This window comes from Engystomops pustulosus, chromosome 3 (assembly GCF_040894005.1).
Source record: "Engystomops pustulosus chromosome 3, aEngPut4.maternal, whole genome shotgun sequence".
In the NCBI taxonomy this organism is placed as follows: Eukaryota; Metazoa; Chordata; class Amphibia; order Anura; family Leptodactylidae; genus Engystomops; species Engystomops pustulosus.
This window is the reverse complement of record NC_092413.1, coordinates 186802630-186825460: the sequence shown is the minus strand read 5'-3', so window position 1 is coordinate 186825460 and position 22831 is coordinate 186802630. Positions and strand designations below refer to the sequence as shown.

Genomic DNA, 22831 nt, shown 5'->3' with positions numbered 1-22831 from the left:
ATAGCTTAGCTACATAATGCAGAGGTGATAGCTTAGCTACATAATGCAGAGGTGATAGCTTAGATACACACTGCACAGGTGATAGCTTAGATACACACTGCAGAGGTGATAGCTTAGCTACATAATGCAGAGGTGATAGCTTAGATACACACTGCACAGGTGATAGCTTAGATACACACTGCAGAGGTGATAGCTTAGCTACATAATGCAGAGGTGATAGCTTAGATACACACTGCACAGGTGATAGCTTAGATACACACTGCAGAGGTGATAGCTTAGGTACATAATGCAGAGGTGATAGCTTAGATACACACTGCAGAGGTGATAGCTTAGATACACACTGCAGAGGTGATAGCTTAGATACACACTGCAGAGGTGATAGCTTAGATACACACTGCAGAGGTGGTAGCTTAGAAGACACTTTATGCCATGTTCTGACTCTTGTTGTGAATGCCTTTGCTGTTGGTCAGCAAATATATTTTCAGTGTTTTTCTAGATCAACATATGGACATGTGCAATTTGTTGTATAAAGGCTAAGACCAATCTATATGGGAGAATTATTAAAGGGGTTCACCCACAAACACAACTAACTTGCTGATCAGTAGGGGTCTCACGAAAACAAGGGATCCTATGGTGTCCTACGTACCTCCGTCAGACCCCTCGTCGCTCCGTCAGAGTAATGGAGCAGACGGCCGAGCATGACTGTTCTGCTCCATTTATCTCTAGCTGACGGAGATCACCAAGCGCGCTCATGGGAAAACCCCTTTAAGACTGGTGTTGTGCACCTCCCCGCATGCTGAATCTACTACGTGGCTCTGGCCTCTCAGTAGATCCGGAAGCCTTCTCTGCCAGATCGGACCTGTTTAGAATAGGTCTGACTTGGCGGAGATTTTAGCTATAGTTTTCTGGCAGAGACTATAGTAAATGTGATGGACTGTGGTGTTCGTGGCCCCGCATGTCTTCTGCACCCCCTCTCCCCACCCCATCACGTCCAAAGTGTCATGTGGAGCAGAAAAGTTCAAAAACTGGCACTTTATGGGCTTAACATCACATGGCAAATAACAGACGCAGAAGGCATAGTAAAAGCGTCCAATAGAATCTTCTAGAATAGTAGCTCCATAATGTGCCATATTTGTGACAGTGATAAATGCTGTTCAATACATTTCTTGATTCTCAGTATTTTTATTGTTTTTATCTTTTACACCAAATGTATTCTGTAGCAGGACAACAACAGAACAGAACAGAAAATACAGCCAATGCAAATAAAGTCTATCATAAATAAGAACAAGAAGCCATGAAGGTGGATATGTCCCTCACAAGAGCCATCATCCAGTCTCTACAGAACAGAAGGATTTGTGCAAGGCAAGATGTGAGGAACAACCTCCCTGCTGAGTTTCTTCAGAAAATGTATGGAGCTGTAACTAGAAGTTATGATGCTGTTGTAAAGAGAAAACCTTGTTCCACTAAATATTTATATTGTTTAGATTTCTGTTTTGTTCATTTACTTTGCATTTTGTTCATTGATAAAACACTATTAACGCTTCTATTTTGACTCTATTCTTTAACTTTGCAGCGACTTTTACACAACTTTTGCACACTACATGATGGCAGCATCTTGGACCAGTAGTGAATTTGGTGCATTATACTGCTCCACTTACCCAGATATAGTAATACATATGGGGGGTTATTTATCTTAGTCTGATGCGCCTTTTTTGGTTGTATTTTAGTGATTTTTTGAGCGCATTGTGGTATTTGTGCAATATTTTGCGCCTTTTTCCAGCAGTTTGACACAGATGCTGTGTAGCAGTGATCCTGGTTTGCCCCTAATTTGTCTTTGTATTTCTCCCGCTTCCAGGTGTTTACGCCTTATTTAACATTGATTTGCACCTATATGGCCACAAACAATTTGCGCAACAAAATAATAAGGCGCAAAAAAAACTTTATTCGACAAAGACAAATCAGATGCAAAAAATAGACTCGCAAAAAGAGCTCAGAGAAGAGGGAAATAAGATAAATGACCTCCATGGTTTTGTGGTCCATGTGTTATCACTGAGTCATCCAAATATTGTGCTTATCATATAATTAGCAGCACAGACACTTTAATGATTACATAGACAGCTCTGCTGCATATCGGGGAGGAAGGAACACCGCACATAGGGGCACATTTACTAAGGGCTTTGCGTCGCACTTTAGTCGGACTGTGCACCTTATCCATGGATAAAATGGCTTGCAGAGATATTTAAGATGTGTCTGCGCTGCAATTTTGTTGCACGCGACCCTTTTGTGCTGCAGTTGCGCTGACTTGCATGCGACACAAATTATGGGGCGTGACGTGGGTTCGAATCAACCATGCGTTTATTTAACTTGCAAATTGTGTCGCACGCCGTATGTTAAAGGTGCACCACAACAAAGATGGTGAACCTTGTCGGGCCAGTGCAGAGAAGCGCCAAATTAATGATTAGTGAATTGCCGCATACAGCATTATACACAAATAATGCACTTTTAGTGAACTCTAGTGACTTTATAAGTAAATGTGCCCCATAATGTATCAATATAGCAGCTAGCAGCATATTGATGTAGTCTCGTCCCTAGTAATGGGTTCGGTCCTTGAAGCAGGGCCCTGCATGGTCCACGGTTCACGTACCTAACACGACAAGTGAGATGTTGTGCCTTTTGACTATGGTAAAATCTGAGTCATATAAATCTGGGAGCTGTCATCATTGGTAGACAGGAGCGTGTAACATGAGAGCGGGTACAGTCTGCTGTTTTTATATAGGAAGAAAGTAAAACTGCAATGGTTTGGGCTTAATGCTTTTGAAGGTGTGGTTACTATACACGCTGACATCCTGAGCAATGTGGTACTTTGATCTGAATATTATAAAGATCACTTGACAGCTGCCCCATGACTCACATCAACATCTTGAACAGATTTCCATTGGTGACAAAGAACTGGGTTCTCTGATTTTCCTGAGACTACTTGTTTTTTCATGGGACAGTTTCTTATTGTTTCCACTCCTTTTTTCTTTAATTATTCTTTAGAAACCTTACAAAGCATCACTCCTGTGTTACTACTGCTAGAGCAGGCACCATGTCCCTACTATGGGTATAGCCAACACATACACAGTCACTATAGGCTGTAAAATCCCAAGCCTTCTAATTTTGAATGGAACATGAAGGTATTATACATCCATAGTTACACACAGTGGGGCTCATTTACTTACCCTTCTATGACGCGATCCCTGTTCCGGAATGTCCGACGATCATGCATTGTGCCGCAATTCACTAAGATCGTGCGCCCAATATCCTACATGTGTCACTTCCCTGCTCAGGTCCACCGGAGTTCACAATCTGCTTCCCGGTGTATGTAAGTGCATTGTCTTGCAACAAAATTTTAAAGTTAAATCCCATGCTTAGTCCGAATCATTTGGATCGCCCAACGGCCCGCCCCAAAATTTGTGTTGCATGAAAATCCGATCACGTGTGACACAATTCGGAAAACGTCAGAATATCTGATGTTTGTGCTGTCCGCAGACCCTTAGTAAATGAGCCCCAGTGAGTACAGAAAGTATTCATACCCCTTTAAAATTTTTCACTCTTTGTTTCATTGCTGCCAAGATCAAAAACTTTCTTTTACTTGCTCATTAATGTACCCTCTGAGCCCATATAGATATTTTTGATAATTTATTAAACAAGAAAAACTGAAATATCACCTGGTCATAAGTATTCAGCCCCTTTGCTTTGAGTAGAAGCTTTGGCGCTGGTGCAGCCAGGAGTCTTTTTGGAAAAGAAGCAACAAGTTTTTCAGACCTGGATTTGGGGATCCTCTGCCTCTTCCATGCAGATCCTCTCCAGTTCTCTCAGGTTGGATGGTGAAAGTTGGTGGAAGCCATTTTCAAGTCTCTCCAGTGAGGCTCCATTGGGTTTAGGTCTGGGCTCTGGCCGGACTAGTCAGGAATGGTCACATAGATGTTCTGAAGCCTCTGCTTTGTTATTTTAGCTGTGTACTAAGGGTCATTGTCCTGTTGGAAGGTGAAGCTTCGTCCCAGTCCAGAGCTCTGTACTTGGCCGCATTTATCTTTCCTTCAATTACAACCAGTGGTCCTGTCTCTGCCCCCATAGTATGATGCTTCCCCCACCATGTGTTACTGTTGGGATTGTATTTGGCAGGTGATGAGCAGCGCCTAGTTTTTTATTTGCACACTTTATGCAGCTTTCACGTGTCTTGCACTGAGGAATGGCTTCCATTGGCAGACTCTGCCATGAATCCCGGACTGGTGGAGGGCTGCAGTGATAGGTGACTTTGTGGAACTTTTCCCCCATATCCCTATTGCATCTCTGGAGCTCAGCCACAGTGATCTTAGGGTTCTTATTTACCTCTCCCAACCAGGATTGTCACACACAATTGCTTAGTTGGTTGCTGCAAAAACTGTTTTGTAACCTTGGCCAGATCTGTGGCTTCACAAAATTTTGTCTCTGAGCTCCTTAGGCAGTTCCTAAGAACTCATGATTCTAATGTGCGTTGACATATACTGTAAGCTGTGAGGTCTTATATAGACAGGTGTGTTCCTTTCCTAATCAATTCCAATCAGTTTAAATAAACACATGTGGACACCAATAAAGAAGTAGAACAATCTCAAGGACGATCAGAAGGAAATGGACAGCATGTGAGTGTCACAGCAAAGGATCTGAATACGTTTTTCTTGTTTAATAAATTAGCAAAAATATCTACATTTCTGGTTTTCTTCTGTCAAGATTCTGAGCAGAGTGTACATTAATGAGGAAAGAAAGAACTTTGATCTTACAATTTAACAAAAAGTGAAAATTTAAAGGGGTCTGAATAATACCCACTGTAGAAAGGTTATAAAAAGTCCATCAAGTAGTGTGATTCCACAGTGGAAGGCAAAATCTCCTATAGGACAGTCAACAAATATCCTATATTTACGGATACATTCCTTCCTAATTCCAATGTAACAATATATATAATGTCATTTGACAAAATTGAGATTGTTGTCTAGTGATACGTGACTTTGCAAAGTGTCATTTAGGATGAATTCACACTGCAATATGTGCTGTGTGTACGTTGCACATCTGTTGTGTGTGTTTTTGGTGTTTTGTGTCTGCATCCGTTTTTTTCACGTCAGTAATGCTTCTGTTGTTTTTTTGTTTTTTTTTTACATCTGCTAAAAGACCTGATGGTTTAACATTGGTTAGAAAACATAACACCTAGTTCCCCAGTCTCATCAGTGAAAGAAAAAGGAAATTACCATCAGTTTTGCAAACCCATAGACTTTTTTTTGTGGTAATGCCCCCAAAGCCCTTTCGGTTCATTAACATAATTGTAAAAGTTAATTTTAGAAGGAAGGAGGCCATGGATAATATATATAAGAAGATTACCACAGTCACAGTGCCTGGATCTATGAGTAAGTGTCCCTGGTCCCCATGTAAGGGGTTTGGTTGGTTGGATCGGTAGGTAGGCATAGCATAAGAGGAGGTGTGGTGATGTTATGCCTGGATAATAGGTAATAATTTGCATATTTCTGATTTCTTTTAGACCATTAGGCAATTGGTTCACTGCTATTTGTCCTTATCAGGGAAGATTTCTTGTCGGGATCCCGGTGAATTGAGCAACATCAAAGATCACAGGAAAACAAAAAAATAGCAGCTGTAAAGGAAATCTGCATAGTAGTTGTACAAGGCTTGGTGTTACCTGCCATGAAATGCTTCCGGTTACATTTGGTTTCATGTTTTTTAAAGCTGAATAAAAATAAGTTCTGTGAGTTAAAGAGAATCTGTATACAGTCCATCAGCAATCTTCCAGAATCTTATAGTATGTCACCAATATGATTTCAGAATTGGACTTTCTTCACCATCAATGTGTTTTATCTTCACATAGAGACTATTATATTTAATATCATTTTACAGCTCATCCTCCCCCTGTCATTGTCACTGCTGACCATGCAATCTATGGTATTACATGTTACATGTATGATTGGAGTTATTGCCATCCCTGACAGCTGCAATAGGAGCAATGATGCTAAGTTCACCAACCTCTTTAAGGAGTAAATAGTGAATAGAATTATTTTTAAAATCCAGGCAGTCATGGTTATATGGAGAACAGGGGTTCCCTTTATACTGCGTGCTATCATATGTACTCACTCCCATCCACCTGCCTGAGAGATGGTGACATCACCCAGCTCCCGGGAAGTCTTGTGAGCATGAGCCGGCTGCTTAAAAGGAGATGTACAATTTGTTCAGCTCCTCCTGCTCTATAACATTCTGTCTGCAGATAGGGCACTATGTACAATCTGCTCAGCTCCTCCTTCTCTATAACATGCTACCTGCAGATAGGACACTGACCCACATTTACTACAGTCCTTGCACCAGTTTTCTGTCGGATTTTCTTTGCAATGCAAACCGCTTGCACATATATTTAAGAAGTGCACAAGACACATCTGTGTTGCACACGACTGTTTTGTGGTGCGGCTGCTCTATTCTTCATGCGACACAAATTTCTGCACTGAAAGGGGTGTTCCGATGCTCAGTCGGACAGTGCCCTACATTTGTCATGAGGTGTCTGACAGAATTGTGTCACGCGCCCCATGTTAAAGGTGCACCCACCAGAAAAAGATTGGTGCAGGGGGCGCCAGATTCATTAGGAACGTGCGACGGAATTCCTGAATCTGGCGCCCCCTACACACTACACAGGCAAACTGCACCTAGTACGGGCTGCACTGTTCTTAGTAAATGTTGGCCACTAAGTACAATCTGTTGAGCTCTGTCAGTTCTGTAACAGGCTGCATACAAATAGAACACTTTGTACAATCAGTTCAGCTCCTCCTGCTCTATAACATGCCGCTTGCTGATAGGAAACTGTACAATCTGTTCAGCTCCTTCAGCTCTGTGACAGGCTGCATACAGAAAGGACACTATGTACAACTAGTTCATCTCCACCTGCTCTGTAACATGCTACCTACAGATAGGACACTACCTACAACTTACTTTACCCCTTTAATAAACTGATAGGTTCTCAGCAGTTTAGTTTTCATCAAAGTTGTATGGTACATTTTGTTTGCTATGGCTGCTGGCTACCACGTACCAAATATTCCCTCTTAAATAATCCCAATTGACCTATTTCCTAGGGAGTCTTTTCAATTATGAACCAATTTGCTGCAGAGAAGTAATGGTTGTAAGGTATTTTCCGGTTCTCCCAGCAGTTGAGGAGGTAAATCTTGTGTTTATGGGCTAAGCACTTATTGTGGATCAGGAGGTGAATATACTAGAGAGAGAAAAATCCACCTGACAATCAATGTGTTATTTTCTTGTACCTGGAGTGGATGAGACAACTCTGTATCCTCCGCCTGGCTAAGATTAACCTTTAATATCCCTGACATAGCTGTAATTCTTCCTTGTCAAGACAGAGCTTTGAGAAGTTTCTGATTCTCATTGTCTACATGGTCTGAGAACTGTCCTGGGAACGTACAGCCCTTCTATTCTGAGGTTGTAGAATATAGTAAAGCGTCACCCATTCTTGTTATAGCTTGTACAGTATCCTATCTCCCATGTCGATCGACCCATCCATGTGTTAATAAAATGCTTTAAAAAAATTATTAAAATTTTCTACAAGTAAATTTTTAATAGCAGTGCAGAGTTTTCTGTTAGGCACCCTCATCTATTAGCCAGCACATCTATACAAAGATAGTCTATGGGATTGAATGAGGGCTGTAAAGTGCTTTGTTTCCCCTGTGGTGGCGCTCCGGGGGAATCGGATTCCACAAAGGATCTAAGTGTCAGAAAACCTGGAGTATTATAAGAGATCCTTTTAACGTGAAGGGGTTTCCTAAGTATATGACCTATAGGAGTTTCATAGGAACAATGGATATGCTCTATTTTTTGGTAGTATAATATTTGGCCCCTCAGACATGGATTTTGACGATAGCTGTTGTAGAGGGGGCAAATCTATGTGTCACACCTACAAATGCTTGTTATAGCAAACAGATATTCTTCCCTCCTCCTCACACTCCTATTGTTTCATATGTATAATAATATGTATATAATATAATTATATAGCGCACACAGATTACGCAGCGCTGCATAAAGCATGACAAATCAGTCCCTGTCCCCATGGGGCTCACAATCTAAAAAACCTACCAGTATGTTTTTTGGAGTGTGGGAGGAAACCGGAGGACCTGAAGGAAACCCACCCAAACATGGAGAGAACATACAAACTCTTTGCAGATGTTGACCTGGGTGGGATAAGAACCCAGGACTTCAGCGCTGCAAGGCAGAAGTGCTACTCACTCAGCCACTGTGCCACCCTAATGTATGTTATTACTCTGTTATGTTTCAATTTACTTATCTATGTACCCCATGATCTGTACAGTCATGTGAAATATGAAGGTGCTGTATAGATAAAGATTTGTAATCACTTTTAGAACCTGCATCAATTTACATTAACAACATAATGGAGGCAAGTTTTTACACATCTCATCTACATGCTGCAAAAAAATCGCTTACAATGAAATAGTCTGTGGATTTAAAATCTACAGAATGTTTATTACCACTGCCAACTCTTATTACAGAACTTCAACATTTGAAAAGCAAAGGATATAAAGTGTCAGCACCATAATATTGGTATTTTCCCAACACACTCGACTTGTTCTATTTTTGCACAAAAAAATTTGGCGCAGCTGTTGTGAATCCACCAGTTTCAGGGACTATTCTTCAGAATCCATTAATCCCTTGTGCCACAAACTGAAAAATACAGAAAAATATAAATTTAAAAAAAAAAGGAAAAAAATAAATAAATAAATAAATAAATAAATAAATATATATATATACAGGCAGTCCCCAGGTTACATACAAGATAGGGTCTGTAGGTTTGTTCTTAAGTTGAATTTGTATGTAAGTCGGAACTGTATATTTTATCATTGTAACCCCAGCCAGAACTTTTTTGGTCTCTGTGACAATTGGATTTAAAAAATGTTGGGATGTCATAAGAATCAGGATTAACAATAAATCTTCATTACAGACACCTGTGATAACTGTTATAGCTGATTATTGCAGCCTAAGGCTAAAGTACAATAAATTACCAGAGGTCCGTTTGTAACTAGGGGTCGTATGTAAGTCGAGTGTTCTTAAGTAGGGGACCGCCTGTATATATATAAATAAATAATATATATATATATATATATATATATATATATATATATATATATATATATATGTGTATGTATATATATATATATTTCCACTGAAAAATATAAAACGGGACTGTAGGGGGCTTGCAGCCAAAAACGAATCGGCAGAAACCAGCTTTACACTGTGATTACAAAATGTGTGTCCCCAGTTTTCCATCTACTAAAAAATATTTTTCACAAGGGTTAAAAGGGGTGTCCTATCCTAGTATCAAAATTGTGTTCCACCACTACTTGGATGCTGGGCTTCAATAACTGGTGCCTATTGATACACAATAAATTTGTGGTGATGTCTGCTGGGCACAACGGTGACGCAACTGGTATCCCTGGAAAAACGCTAGGTGTTCGGAGCGTGGACAAGAAATGAAAAAAAAATTAAGGTACTTCCCTTTTTCCCTGTTCCTATATATTGATTGTTTCCACCCCCTGGGCTGAGGGGTTGTCCGCAGTCACATGGCGGCTATGGCCAATGACCAAACATACGTCATTCCACCACCTGCAATTTTATTGTCCACAGCGGTCACTAAACTCATGAAACTTCTGGCCTATGTTGAAGTGTATACAACACAACGGAGGGCTCTGGTCACTGTTTGAATGTCCTTTTGATTTCGATTGGGGAGCATAAATTCTCCTTACGGAGACTTTATCAATTGAGGCCGCCTTGCAGGCATGTGGTGACTTACAGCCATTGATGCTCCACTGCGGGATTCTGGGAAATACATTTTCCAGGATGCATGACAGTATTCTGATTCTATAATCAACTTGTCCTGTTTCTGCCAAAGTAACAACTTGCAGTCTATTTCTGGCATGGTTTTAAAGGCTGTGTTGGAAATCTTTGTGGATCTGAACTTTATATGGCAGCAATTTTCAGCCAAACAGAAACAATCACACAAACATAATTTTTTTTTTTCTATTTCTTTTATTAGAGGAAGATTTTATTTTAAAAAATAACAAATATGATTAGTTAGAGGAAGATTTTAATTTAAAAAATAACAAATATGATTAATTTCTATCTCAAATAGTCCCTGGGGGTTGTTTATCTTAGTCTGACGTGCCTTTTGGTTGTATTTTAGTTACTTTATGAGCGCATTGGGGTATTTCCGGAATTTTTGCACCTTTTTCCAAAAATTCGCTGCAGTTCGCCATGTAGCAGTAATCCTGGTGTGTGCCTAATTTGTCTTTGTATTTCACCTGTATCCAGATCTTTGAGCCTTATTTAACATTGATTTGTGCCTATATGGCGACACTAATAAGGGGGAAAAAAACTTTATTTGACAAAGACAAATCAGGTACAAAAAATCGACTCACAAAAGGGGCAAAAAGAGCTCAGGGAAGGGGGAAATAAGATAAATGACCCCCTCCTGTTTCCTGAATCACGGTTTATATTTATATAGAGATGAATTATGATGTTTTACATAGATTGTGGCATAGGTAATAATACTTTCATAAAATACATAAGATAAATAAAATAAATACATATGAAAAAATAAATGCATACATTAACTATAGAGAGACATGAATTGATTTATAAAAATAGCCAATTCTGTAATGATGAAAATGAAGTAGCCTTTTGAGTTCCCTATCACAATCTTCATAATGTAAAAGAAATGTTAATGTGTTTTCCTTGCAGTGTAAACTGATCTTCAATTCTTAAATATCCATGTGGAGACACTGGGCATGGAAAATGTAGCATATACTCACTTTACAGTTCTCGAAATATAATTACAGACTATGCTATATCCTTCGAAATGTTACAGAAATGAAAAAATCTAGAATTGTTTCCTATCTATCAATTATTTATATATCTATTTTTCATCTACTATCTAGTGCATCTGTATATATCCCTATTTGGTACAAAAAAAATTGGAGTATTATAAACCCTCATCTCTCTACTCTCTTTAGTTCCTATAATATATATATAAATATATATATATAAGTAGAAATTACTCAAAATAGAAATGTACGCAAATATATATTCTTATAAATGTTATGCTTTCCCTTGAGTCGTAGAACTTTAGAAGTGTAGGTTGAACTTCTGTGAATATGTATGGTACTGCTCTTATGAGATTATATATATATATATATATATATATATATATATATATATATATATATAGTGGGAATAAGAGAGCTGTGTCCTAGACTATTATTTATTCTTTATTCTTTGTCCCTTTGAATTAAAGGGTGCAGCAGTAACTTGGAATAACATGGTTTACCAATGAATATGCAGTTATTTCAGGACAGTAAGGGGTCAAGACATCACCTATGCATACAATATACATACCATGGTGCATGGGACTGTCTTCTATTTCCAAGCGTAGGTCTGAGCCTAAGAAGCAGTAGTAATATAATGAGAGCTGTGCCAGGCAGGCCTCCTGCAGTTATTAGTAGCACAGGGTGGCAGCATATGGATGCAGCTGGACCTATGCTCAGCACCAGGCTGGGGTGTGTGTGTGGCACATGAGCTTCCTTATATTTGTATCCAGCGTGTTATCGTGCAGCAGCACTGCATTGCTCCACAGATCTAGGATAGCCCTGCTGACAGTTTCCAGGGAACTTCAGCTGTTCATAAGAATATAACAGCATGCTAACTAGTACATGACTACAAGCATCTGCTTTATTACCAGCTCATTACAGCTCAATTCACCAGGATTTTCTATTTCTTACATGGGACATCTAGAGACATTGCATAATGTATTTGTGTGTGTTCTGTACTATAAGTGTATTTACTATACCCTGTGTATGTACTGCACTGTATGTGTGTATGTATAGTCCTATATGTGTATGGACTGCATAATATGTGTATGTACTGTACTGTGTGCATGTGTGTAATCTACTATATGTGTATGCATTGTACTGTACGTATGTATGTAGTGTCCTATATGTGTATGGACTGTACAGTATGTGTGTGTGTAATCTACTGTATGTGTATGCACTGTACTGTATGTGGGTATGTAATGTCCTAAATGTGCATGTACTGTATAGTGTGTGTATGTAGTGTACTGTATGTATGTGTTTATGTAATGTATTATATGTGTAGGTACTGTACTGTATGTAATGTCCTATATGTCTATGTACTGTATAATATGTGTATGCATTTTACTATGTGTGTGTGTGTACTGTGTGTATTTACCGTACTGTTCCTATATGTACTGGGTTTTATGTGTGTATGTACTGTATGTATGTGCATTTACTGTACTGTATGTGTTTGCACTGTTTTATATTTGTAAGTACTGTACTGTATTGTGTTTATTACACTGTATTTTTTGTTGATGTTTGTAAGAAGTGGGTTTTGATATAAACATTTGAGTGTTAACACGATGGAATGATTGATATACAGATAGAATTGTATAAATGCGTAATAAATGTGTGTAAATACTTACAAAAGAGATTACAAGATAGACTTACAAAAATAGATGTATATATAGTTATTATTATTGTTTATTAATATAGATAGATTTTGTTAAAAAAAATAATTTTTAAAGAATTTCTAAAGGCTTCACAAAAACATCTGACATTACTATGTAACACCCCCATTTCAATTTACAATATAAACAAACAAACAATAAAAATATAACCATGATGTTAATATTTATTTTTGTAGTTCTTCATAAAATATATAAATTAAAAAATATTTTTTTCCTTAATTAATCTCTGGCTCACTGGCCATGTATCTACTTCTATGATTTGAATTCTTCTTATTTTTCTTCTTCATATTATTATATTTGTAATATTATATTATTGTCAATTTTATATTATTATTCACGGTATATTTCTCAATATATGTTTAGATTTTTCCCAAGTTATATATGTATATATAAATTATATTTGTTAAAACGAGTACTATGCTACAGCAATCTTTTCTGTTCTTTCATTTTTCAAATATCCATATGAACATTATTTGGTAGTTCAATATCTATTCTTTGCAGGTGATTGTACTAGGAAATATTATGATGACTTTTGTTAGGACTACATAAACTGGGGATCTGTCCATTACTATTCATTACTCTCCATACATCTCTGTATAGTATGAAATAAGCACCTCCGATGTAACAATAAGGGCTCTGATAGATCATATCTAAGGAACACTAGGGTAAGCAATGGAATCGGTGATACATGGGGAGGTCATATCATATGTACGCTATAACAGATTCAATAATCTGGACTGAGAATTTTTTAGTGCATATGATAGATAGATAGATAGATAGATAGGTATTTTACGTTAGATAACTGTACATATACACTGCGACTTGCAATGTCAGCTGCAAAAATATGACTTAAATGTAATTTATAGTTCTCTCCCCAAAATAAAGTGCTAAGGATAAAATCATTAAAGTCACCATCAATCATCATCACACAATCCATAAATACAGATACAGATGATAATCCTAATTTCTCAACTGATCCAGTCTCTGTATGTAGTGTAATAGAATTTGTGTGACTTGCCATTGGCTACAAAGATATTATCTCCAAACAGCAATAACAAATCTCCATTCATAATAAACACTACATGACTGCACTGCTACTTTTTTTTGTATGTAGCTTTCAATGAAGTAAATGGAGGTTTTAGCAAAACATGCAAATATTTTCTTGGATACTGAGAAAAAGTTTTCAAGGTGTCTTGTGTCTGCAACCAAGTGAATGTAAGCGAAAAACTTATTCTAAATATGACATGAAGCTACATACACAGAGATGGCTGGCTGCTAGGATCACTCAATTCTACATTGCTAGAGTAAGTCATAGCTAAACGACGTCAATAGCATAATACATTTACATAGATAGAGAAAGATTATATATATATATATATATATATATATATATATATATATATTATTATATTAATAGATAGAGATAGAGAAAGAGGCAGACAGAAAGATAGAGAGAAAGATAGATTGATTGTGAGAGATAGAATAGAGAGACTGAAAGATAGATAGATAGTTAGATAGATAGATAGATAGATAGATAGAGGCAGACAGACAGATAGAATGATAGGTAAATAGATATAGAGAGATTGAGATTGAAAGTAGATAGAGACCGACATTAAGATGGATAGATAGATAGATATAAAGACATAGACAAAGAGACTGAAAGATAGATGATAGATAGATGAAAGATAATAGATAGATAGATAGATAGATAGATAGATAGATAGATAGATGGATAGTTGTTGTAGAAAGGAGCAGCACAGTTATGACCGAATAATAGAAAGAGAAGTCGCAGCAAACTAGATGCAAATGTAAATTATGTTTTATGCGTATTCAATTTTTATTATTTAGTGCATATAAATACATACCTTAAATAAAAATGTTTTCTCTATCTAAATTAACTTATATATTGCTAGTTGGGTACGTAGGGGGAATAATTCAATTTATTTGCAATAAATCTAAATATATATATATATATATATATATATATGGCACTTACATCTATCTGTATGAATATGTATGAATGCTACAATGTGTAGATATTTACCGTATGATATGTGTAGAGATATGTGCAATATCAGGGATGCAGAGCAGATGCAGTGTAATGTCGGGGTAGATCTGATGATGTCTCTTGTACGAGCAGATCGTTTTGCAGTTGAGTTGGCCGATAAATGTAGCGTGCAGGCTCTATAAGCTGCACACTGTTGTCTCTTCTTCCTCTGGCAGATCCAGTCTACTGAGTGTGACAAGTCGTTTCTTCTGTATCCTGACCGAGCAAGTCAAGGCACATGCAGCACTGAGCTGCCAACACAAAACTCATGGGGGAAAAGAACCTTTTTTTTTAACTGTGTAAATTGCAGTCTATAAATGGTTAAAGGGAATGGGCTCTGCAATGGGTGAGAGGTCTCTGCTCCCCCAAGCTGTGTTGTGCCTGGCTGATAGGTGTCAGGTTGGGTGTCTGTGACTTGGAGGTGAACCCTTCCCTCTCTGGACTGGGGTGTAGAGGAGGGGGGTGCTGCTGACGGAAGCGGAACTTCTCTCAGCTCTAATACAATGAAAGCAGAGGAAGGATCCTCACAGGTCTCAGCCTCCTGCAGAGAGAGGGACAGGACAGGGGAGGGAACTCCACGCCAGAAACTTTGGCACAACTTGCCTGCCAGTGCCTGCTCTGCTCAGTGCATCTGCCACAGACACATGGTGGGAGCCTCTGCCCATGCCCAGCCTGCTATATAACTCCTGAGGACTGCTGACTGCTGGAGGACACATCACCTGCAAAGTCTGGACTATTGCAACACCTTATGGACCACCCTATCTGATCATATGAGTGCCACCTCCGACTACAGCAGCGCTAACAACTACCTGAGCCAGAACTGTGCCACCATGGCTACCTACCAAGCTCCTGATGAGAACACTGTGGCACTCATGGCTCACAACACCAACAGCGGCAAAGAAGTGGAGAGGGACAAGGAGGACCTGGGCCAGGAGAAGGGGCAGGATAAGCCTGATCCATCACAGAAGCCCCCTTATTCCTATGTGGCCCTCATTGCCATGGCCATCAGGGAGAGCCCGGAGAAGAGGCTGACCCTCTCTGCCATCTACCAGTATATCATCAGCAAGTTCCCATTTTATGAGAAGAACAAGAAGGGATGGCAGAACAGCATACGCCACAACCTGAGCCTAAACGAGTGCTTTATCAAGGTGCCCAGGGAGGGTGGAGGGGAAAGGAAGGGCAACTACTGGACCTTGGACCCTGCCTGTGAGGATATGTTCGAAAAGGGCAACTACAGGAGGAGAAGACGGATGAAGAGGCCATTCAGGCCTCCTCCTAGCCACTTCCAAGCAGGGAAGAGCCTATTCAGCAGTGACTCCTATGGCTACCTGTCTCCACCCAAGTACCTACAATCTACCTTCATGAACAACTCCTGGTCCCTAGGTCAAGCTCCAAACCCTATGTCCTACACCTCCTGCCAAATGGCTGGTGGCAATGTCAGCCCAGTTAATGTCAAGGGACTGTCTGCATCGTCCTCTTACAGTCCATATTCCAGGGTCCAGAGCATGACATTACCCAGTATGGTCAACTCCTATAATGGGATGAGCCACCACCACCACCATCCTCATGCCCATCACCCCCAGCAGCTGAGCCCCGCCAGCCCTGCTCCCCCACCTTCAGCCACCTCCAATGGAGTGCAGTTTACCTGTGCCAGGCAGCCCTCAGAGCTGTCCATGATGCACTGCTCATACTGGGACCATGACACCAAGCACAGTGCCTTGCACCCTAGAATAGACCTTTGAGAGAGGACCTTGCCTGGAGGACCTGCCAGTGGAGCTACATCCATGATACTACACCTGTGTGGCTATAAACATTGCTGCCTGAGAAGATGCACCCATAAACCCACAGTCTCTTGTTATAGTTGAGGATTATTGTAGGCATTGGTGCCATAGATACACTGGGGGCCCTCTGCTGAATGAAGGCAGTGTAAGTGTATCATTGTATATTAGTGTGTTTTACCTGTCTCACCTGTGACATGTTTACACTTATTACATACATGAAGTCATACCAAGTACATAGATCTATGGTACATGCAAAGCACACATAGATATGCAGTGATGCACTGAGCTTAGGTAGAAGATATTTATGGGGAACTACAAATCCCAGATTTATTGCAGGCTGCACAGCATAGCCATTGCTCCTGGAATATTTTAATATGTATTGGGGGGTCACCAGTGTGGTTTTCCCTCCCAATCCACTGCCCAGTGTTCTAGAGCTGTTTTATTGGGATCCTTCTGCTGCTGTCCACATGTAATTTCACTTGTACATTGTTGTCTCATATAGAGAATATACCCTTCATTTTGTATACATTATTTCATTGTAGGTCCATGTAGTCTGATATAGTCTGAACAGCAACTCTTAGTCCTGGTAACTTATAGACAGTACTGAACATTAATACAATGACCCCCACAGTAGAGATGAATCCAGTGAGCCATATCCACCTGTGATGAATAACCAAGTACTATGTATGAATGGGAATGAGGAGATTTAGTGTCCAGATCCTAAGTTAATTTGTCTAAGTGTTTTGTACTGTAAGGTTGAGGCATCACAACACAGGATACAGTGTATGGCCACAATACATGGGACCAACTTCCTCAGACTAAAGTCAATGAGCACTTTTTTTGGATTTGTTGTTTTGGTTGTATGTTTAGCCTTGTAAATTCCCCAATAAAAATATCCATTTCTTGTAACCTCGGCTCCCAGCATTGTATGTTCTTGTGGAAAGTGACAGTCAACTGCTTTAGATAGAGGATGGGGATACAAGTCTTATATACCTAAGGTTTATAACATTTTATATTGTGGTTTTGTATTTAAAGTTCGAATTTATTTTTATTTGAATATAATTATTTATTTCTTTGTAATATATATATATATATATATATATATATATATATATATATATATATATATATATATATATATTTAGAATACCAAAGAAAATACATTAATTGCAGATGAAGTGAGAAATGTCACAATGTCTTGTATTCAAGTAACCTAACCAAACTAACTATAAATAGACAGATATTATAAACACAAACACATAAAACCCCGATGAATTGTAAATTATACTGGTAAAATTGCTAATATCAGTATTCATAAAAAAAATTACTGTATTTTACTGATAATTATTTTGCTATTAATTTTAATATATAGTGTATACAATATATATATATATATATATATATATATATATATATATATATATATATACATATTACAAACATTGCAATTTATAATAAATAGATTATTACAATTCATACGGTTAATATTTATTTTCTAGTTTTCCATGCGATTGTATCATTAATTTACTTTAGGTATGTATTAATTTACTTTAGGTATGTATGCTATATTCTACCATAAGGAATTAATTAGTTTTCACTTTTCACAGTACATGTAACATAAAGCCTTATTTTGCGCATTGAATTCGGTCCGAAAATAATCTAAATACGTATTGTTCTGTGTATATGAATATGCCGCCTGTGATACATATTATATGGAGTAAGAAGGACTATACATACACATTATTATTTACATTCATTCTTAGGCCTGTTCCACGATAATGAATATTCTATCAATATGGTCTATTTCCTGGGATTACACTACACAAATTGTATTCTTTTATGTTCCTGTCTTGCCTTTTGTATGTTCAGTCTTGTAGAAAGGTATTTGCTGTAAATACAAGCGAGTGGGTGCGGGGGATACAGCTAGGAAAAGTAAATTATATTAATGGTGAGAGAAGGTGCAAAAAAGTCTTATAGATTGTGATGTGGGGTGCAGGTGAATCACAACACAGGATATGGCCCGTGTGAATTGTATAGATTAATGTATTAATTGTATTTATAGCTATATACATGTATATTCATTGTACCCATAGCTATATACATTTATATGCATTGCACACAGTTACATACACGTGTATTAATTGTTTACATAGTTATCATTCTCTAGATATATATTATCTGTACACGTAGTTATATGCATGTATATTCATTACATACATAGATACTGACAGGTATTTTAATTGTACACAGTATATGCATGTAATTTGTTGTACACTCATACATGTAAATTCACAGCAAAACAGATATTGTTATAGATACAGGTATATAAATTGCACATATACAGTAAAAGTGTATGTTCATTGTACACAGTTATACGTCTATATTAATTGCACACATTGTTCTATACATTTATACATAATTGTACATAAATATATATACATATATATATATATATATATATATATATATATATATATATATATATATATACATTGTACATAGAGCTATACATGTATATCTATTGCAAACATAGATACTTGGTATATGTATTGTAAGCATATCTATTCATGTTTATTCATTGTATATATAGGGCTCAGAGATGTATATTGTATACATAGATAAATAAATACAATGTAAATTACTAGTAAACATAGGAATTGAAATGTATATTTAACTCTGTAAATAGCTATAGACACGTATATTACATATATACATAGCTACTGTTTATACACGTTTATTAATTATAGACACATCAAGAGATTGTTACATTATTCTAACACATGGCTATAGATTTATACATAATTGTACACATGCCTACAGTTATTGTGCACATAGTGTAACCATAGACATGTACTGTATATGACTTGCACATATAGCTATAAACACCATGCTGAATTTACACATAATTAGATTCACTATAGCATGTATTGATAGACTCTCCTTACTCCTTGTAAACTTCACAGATTTAGGGGCACTTGTGGCAAGAAGTTTTACTTTTAACATCTTGTCACGAGTGCCTCCATTAAAGTCAGAGAAGTTTATACATAGCAAGACACATATCACTGTTATATATAGAACTACACAAAGATGTATTTATATCGATAAATATAAACTCCAATATTTATATGGTTAGAGACATGTATATTTATATTCATAAGACATGTAGCTACAGCAAATTCTACATACTATTATTGAAGCTTTAGTACATCTATATACACAATAGTAATCATCATATTATAGCCACACTACATTTATTGTACTTCTTTTCTATAGATACATTTATTTATTTTACAAATAGCTTTAGAAAGGTTCATTTATTCTATATAAAGCTTATTAATGGCACACCTATGTATATACATATATTTAAGAGATATTTCATAAATTTACAAAAATCTACATGCTATAAGCACAGACATTTATGCAATATCTATCTATCTATCTATCTATCTATCTATCTATCTATCTATCTAACTAGAACAGAATATGCATTGCATTGTAGACAAAATTATAATTATATATTATAGGCATAGCCTAGGCTACATTTATTTATAAATGTTGCCGATTATATACATAATTTATATCAAATAGCAAATACATCATTATACACAGAGTTCTAAACCACTACAATGTATTCTATATTCTAGTGTACCACTATCTGGCTTATATGCCTTGCACCTTTAGACATTCTTTTAATTACAGACACGTTCATTTTTAATGCACACACAGTCCTTTCATACTATATTGATGATTATTCACCTATAGCGTGCTATAAGTATATTTACTGCAGACCTATGCATTTACGGTTAAGCTAGTAAATGTATTACTTCTACATTCATTCTACACATCCTCCTCCTGTCTGGGCTCAGTGCATCAGTTTCCAGCAATTATTGCTATGTTACTGCAGGTGAATACAGGTGTAACTGCTTGTCAGGTGTGCTATAATATCCCTAGTAACTCAGAATATTGGTGAATTGATTGCTTCCATTCTAGATAGCTAGGATCCAATACCAGTGGAGGAATTCATGTACATCATATACTCCTGATACTGCACATAGACATGTAGATCCCATGTGTATATGGGGCCCCTGCCGCCTCCATACACCCAGGAGATAATGAGACATCATGTGCTGACATGTCCATCATCCTCACACTACTACTAGACAGCACGACATGAGTCTTCTAGGAATGGCCCTGTATATGGGGAGCACACAGCATGTACAGTACATGTCAGTCATATGGATAGTCCTGGCATGAATGACATTACTGGATGCAGGAAGGAAATCAGAAAAGTGTGCAGCCCATAATTCTTTACAGATCACTGCACACACAGGCGGATGGACCCTATAGAGATCCTGCCTATGATTAGGAGCAGATTACTTCATTGTAGGTTACTAGTTCATGGAGCTGAAGATATGTCTCCTCTGCTGGGTTCTGTGGTTCCACATCAACTGCTGCACAGGCCCTGTGTTACATAGTGTTACATAAGGAAATATACCCCCTCCCTCCTTACCACTTACAATGGATGCGGGGCAGGCAGGATATGCACAGAGCTAGCAATCATCTTAATGTGACATAGAATAGAGAAGGAGCAGCAATCAGGAAACAGCACATCCATCAGCACCTCAATTACTGCCCTGCTAATGTAGGGTGGACCATGCTACATATATACTACATGTATACTGAGTCCTATATGTCCTACTAAATAAGATGGACCATGCTACATACATACTACATGTATACAGAGTCCTATATGTCCTTCTAAAGTAGGGTAGACCATGCTATTTATATACTACATGTATACATAGTCCTATATGTCCTACAAAAGTAAGATGGACTATGTTACATATATTCTCCATGTATACAGAGGCCAATATGTCCTACTAAAGTAAGGATTATGCTACATATATACTACATGTATACAGAATCCTATATGTCCTACTAAATAAGATGCTCTACGCTACATATATACTACATGTATACAGAGTCCTATATGTGCTAATAAACTAAGATGGACTATGCTACATACGTACTAGATGTATACAGAGTCCTATATGTACTTATAAAGTAAGATGGATTCTGCTACATATGTCCTGCATGTGTGCACAGTCCTATATGTCCTGCTACGTAGGGTGGGTTCTGTATATATATATTCATGCATGCTCTAACAATTATTGAAACGTGGGGCTCAGCTACAAATATTTATATATATATACTTCTATTGTGGAATCTGCTTTATGTTCTTCTGTGCTGTACAAAGATTGGGGGATAAATTATTATAGGATTTTCAGCACTTTTTTGTGCTGCACCATGTTCCGGCACTTTTTTTTTGTCGCTCAATTTGGCAGCATCTTGTGAAACTGTCACTAGTGTTCTCCTACACTTTTTGTGGCGCAATTTGTGTCGCACACACGTAGACCGACAAAAAGCAAGTTTACCTAATTTTATTTCTCCTTCATGAATGTGGAGTCACTTCAGACACTTTCGGATGTCTGGAAATGTATTAAGCCGTTGCAACACAGTAAAAATCATAGTCTATTACAGCACATAGATCTTGTATATGTCCTGTAATGGAATATTCTATTATTTTGAGGAGAATATCTCTGCATGCCTCTGTATAGAAGGAGAGGTATACAGAGGTCAATCCCTGCACATTGTATACAGCATGGCAGGCTATGGCTACGAGTGTCTAAGGTTAAACTTACACACAAAGCACATTCGTTGGAGAATATCATTGCTGTTACCTCTGAATGGGGTTGTGTGAGTGGAAGAGATGAGCAAATCTATTTGTCAATGCGTAGATTTGTTACACGTCTGATTATTTCCAGGCACCAAATCAAATTGGATTATTTTTGGAAACACTGAGGATGAATCTTGCGTATATAGCACCATAATGATAAAAGATTAATAGATATTAATAGACATTTAATTGATGTTTTCCATTATTTTCCTTATGCACCACGTCCGTTAGGCCACTATCATTTTAGGGGCGATTGAAAATTTAACATTTGTAAAAAATTAACAAAACAGATTTTATACAGAACTTTTGTTTTAGAGAACTAGAGGAGAATCAAAGCAGTGAAGCGTCAGTGAATCAAATGTGGAAAGATTTGCTCCTCTCCTTGGTGGCAAATACGAAGACTTCTGTAGCCACTATTACTATCAGTGGTTTATTTGCAGAAATTCAGTGAAAAAAAATTTAGGCTCTGTGTGTGAATTCACCCTAGAAAGATACAGCAGTGCTAGAGCGGCTTCACGGACAGTTATGTTATTTATGTTGACATATTTTGTGGCGCAGACACCATTTCCATCCGACCAGAAGGGATCTGTTTTTTTAGCAGATCAATATAACTAAAAAAAACTGACACAGGAGAAAAACATACA

At 37.7% G+C, this 22831-nt stretch overlaps 1 protein-coding gene and 1 long non-coding RNA gene across 2 annotated transcripts; one reads left to right on the top strand and one right to left on the bottom strand.

Moving 5' to 3' along the window:
• Positions 1–8526: 8526 nt before the first annotated feature.
• LOC140120658 (uncharacterized) lies at positions 8527–14957 on the bottom strand. The gene is made up of 2 exons (XR_011853933.1): positions 14667–14957; positions 8527–8751 (listed from the first exon to the last, which is right to left on the bottom strand). It is a non-coding gene; the product is annotated as an uncharacterized lncRNA (long non-coding RNA).
• A 242-nt stretch (positions 14958–15199) lies between these two features.
• Positions 15200–17359, top strand: FOXL2 (forkhead box L2). Its single transcript, XM_072139616.1, has one exon. The coding sequence runs from the start codon at positions 15440–15442 to the stop codon at positions 16409–16411; it is 972 nt and encodes a 323-aa protein (XP_071995717.1). The 5' UTR covers positions 15200–15439; the 3' UTR covers positions 16412–17359.
• Positions 17360–22831: the final 5472 nt, after the last annotated feature.

Excerpts from the sequence above, each read along its gene's own strand:
- FOXL2 (XM_072139616.1), top strand. The coding sequence starts at position 15,440 with ATGAGTGCCACCTCCGACTACAGCAGCGCTAACAACTACCTGAGCCAG.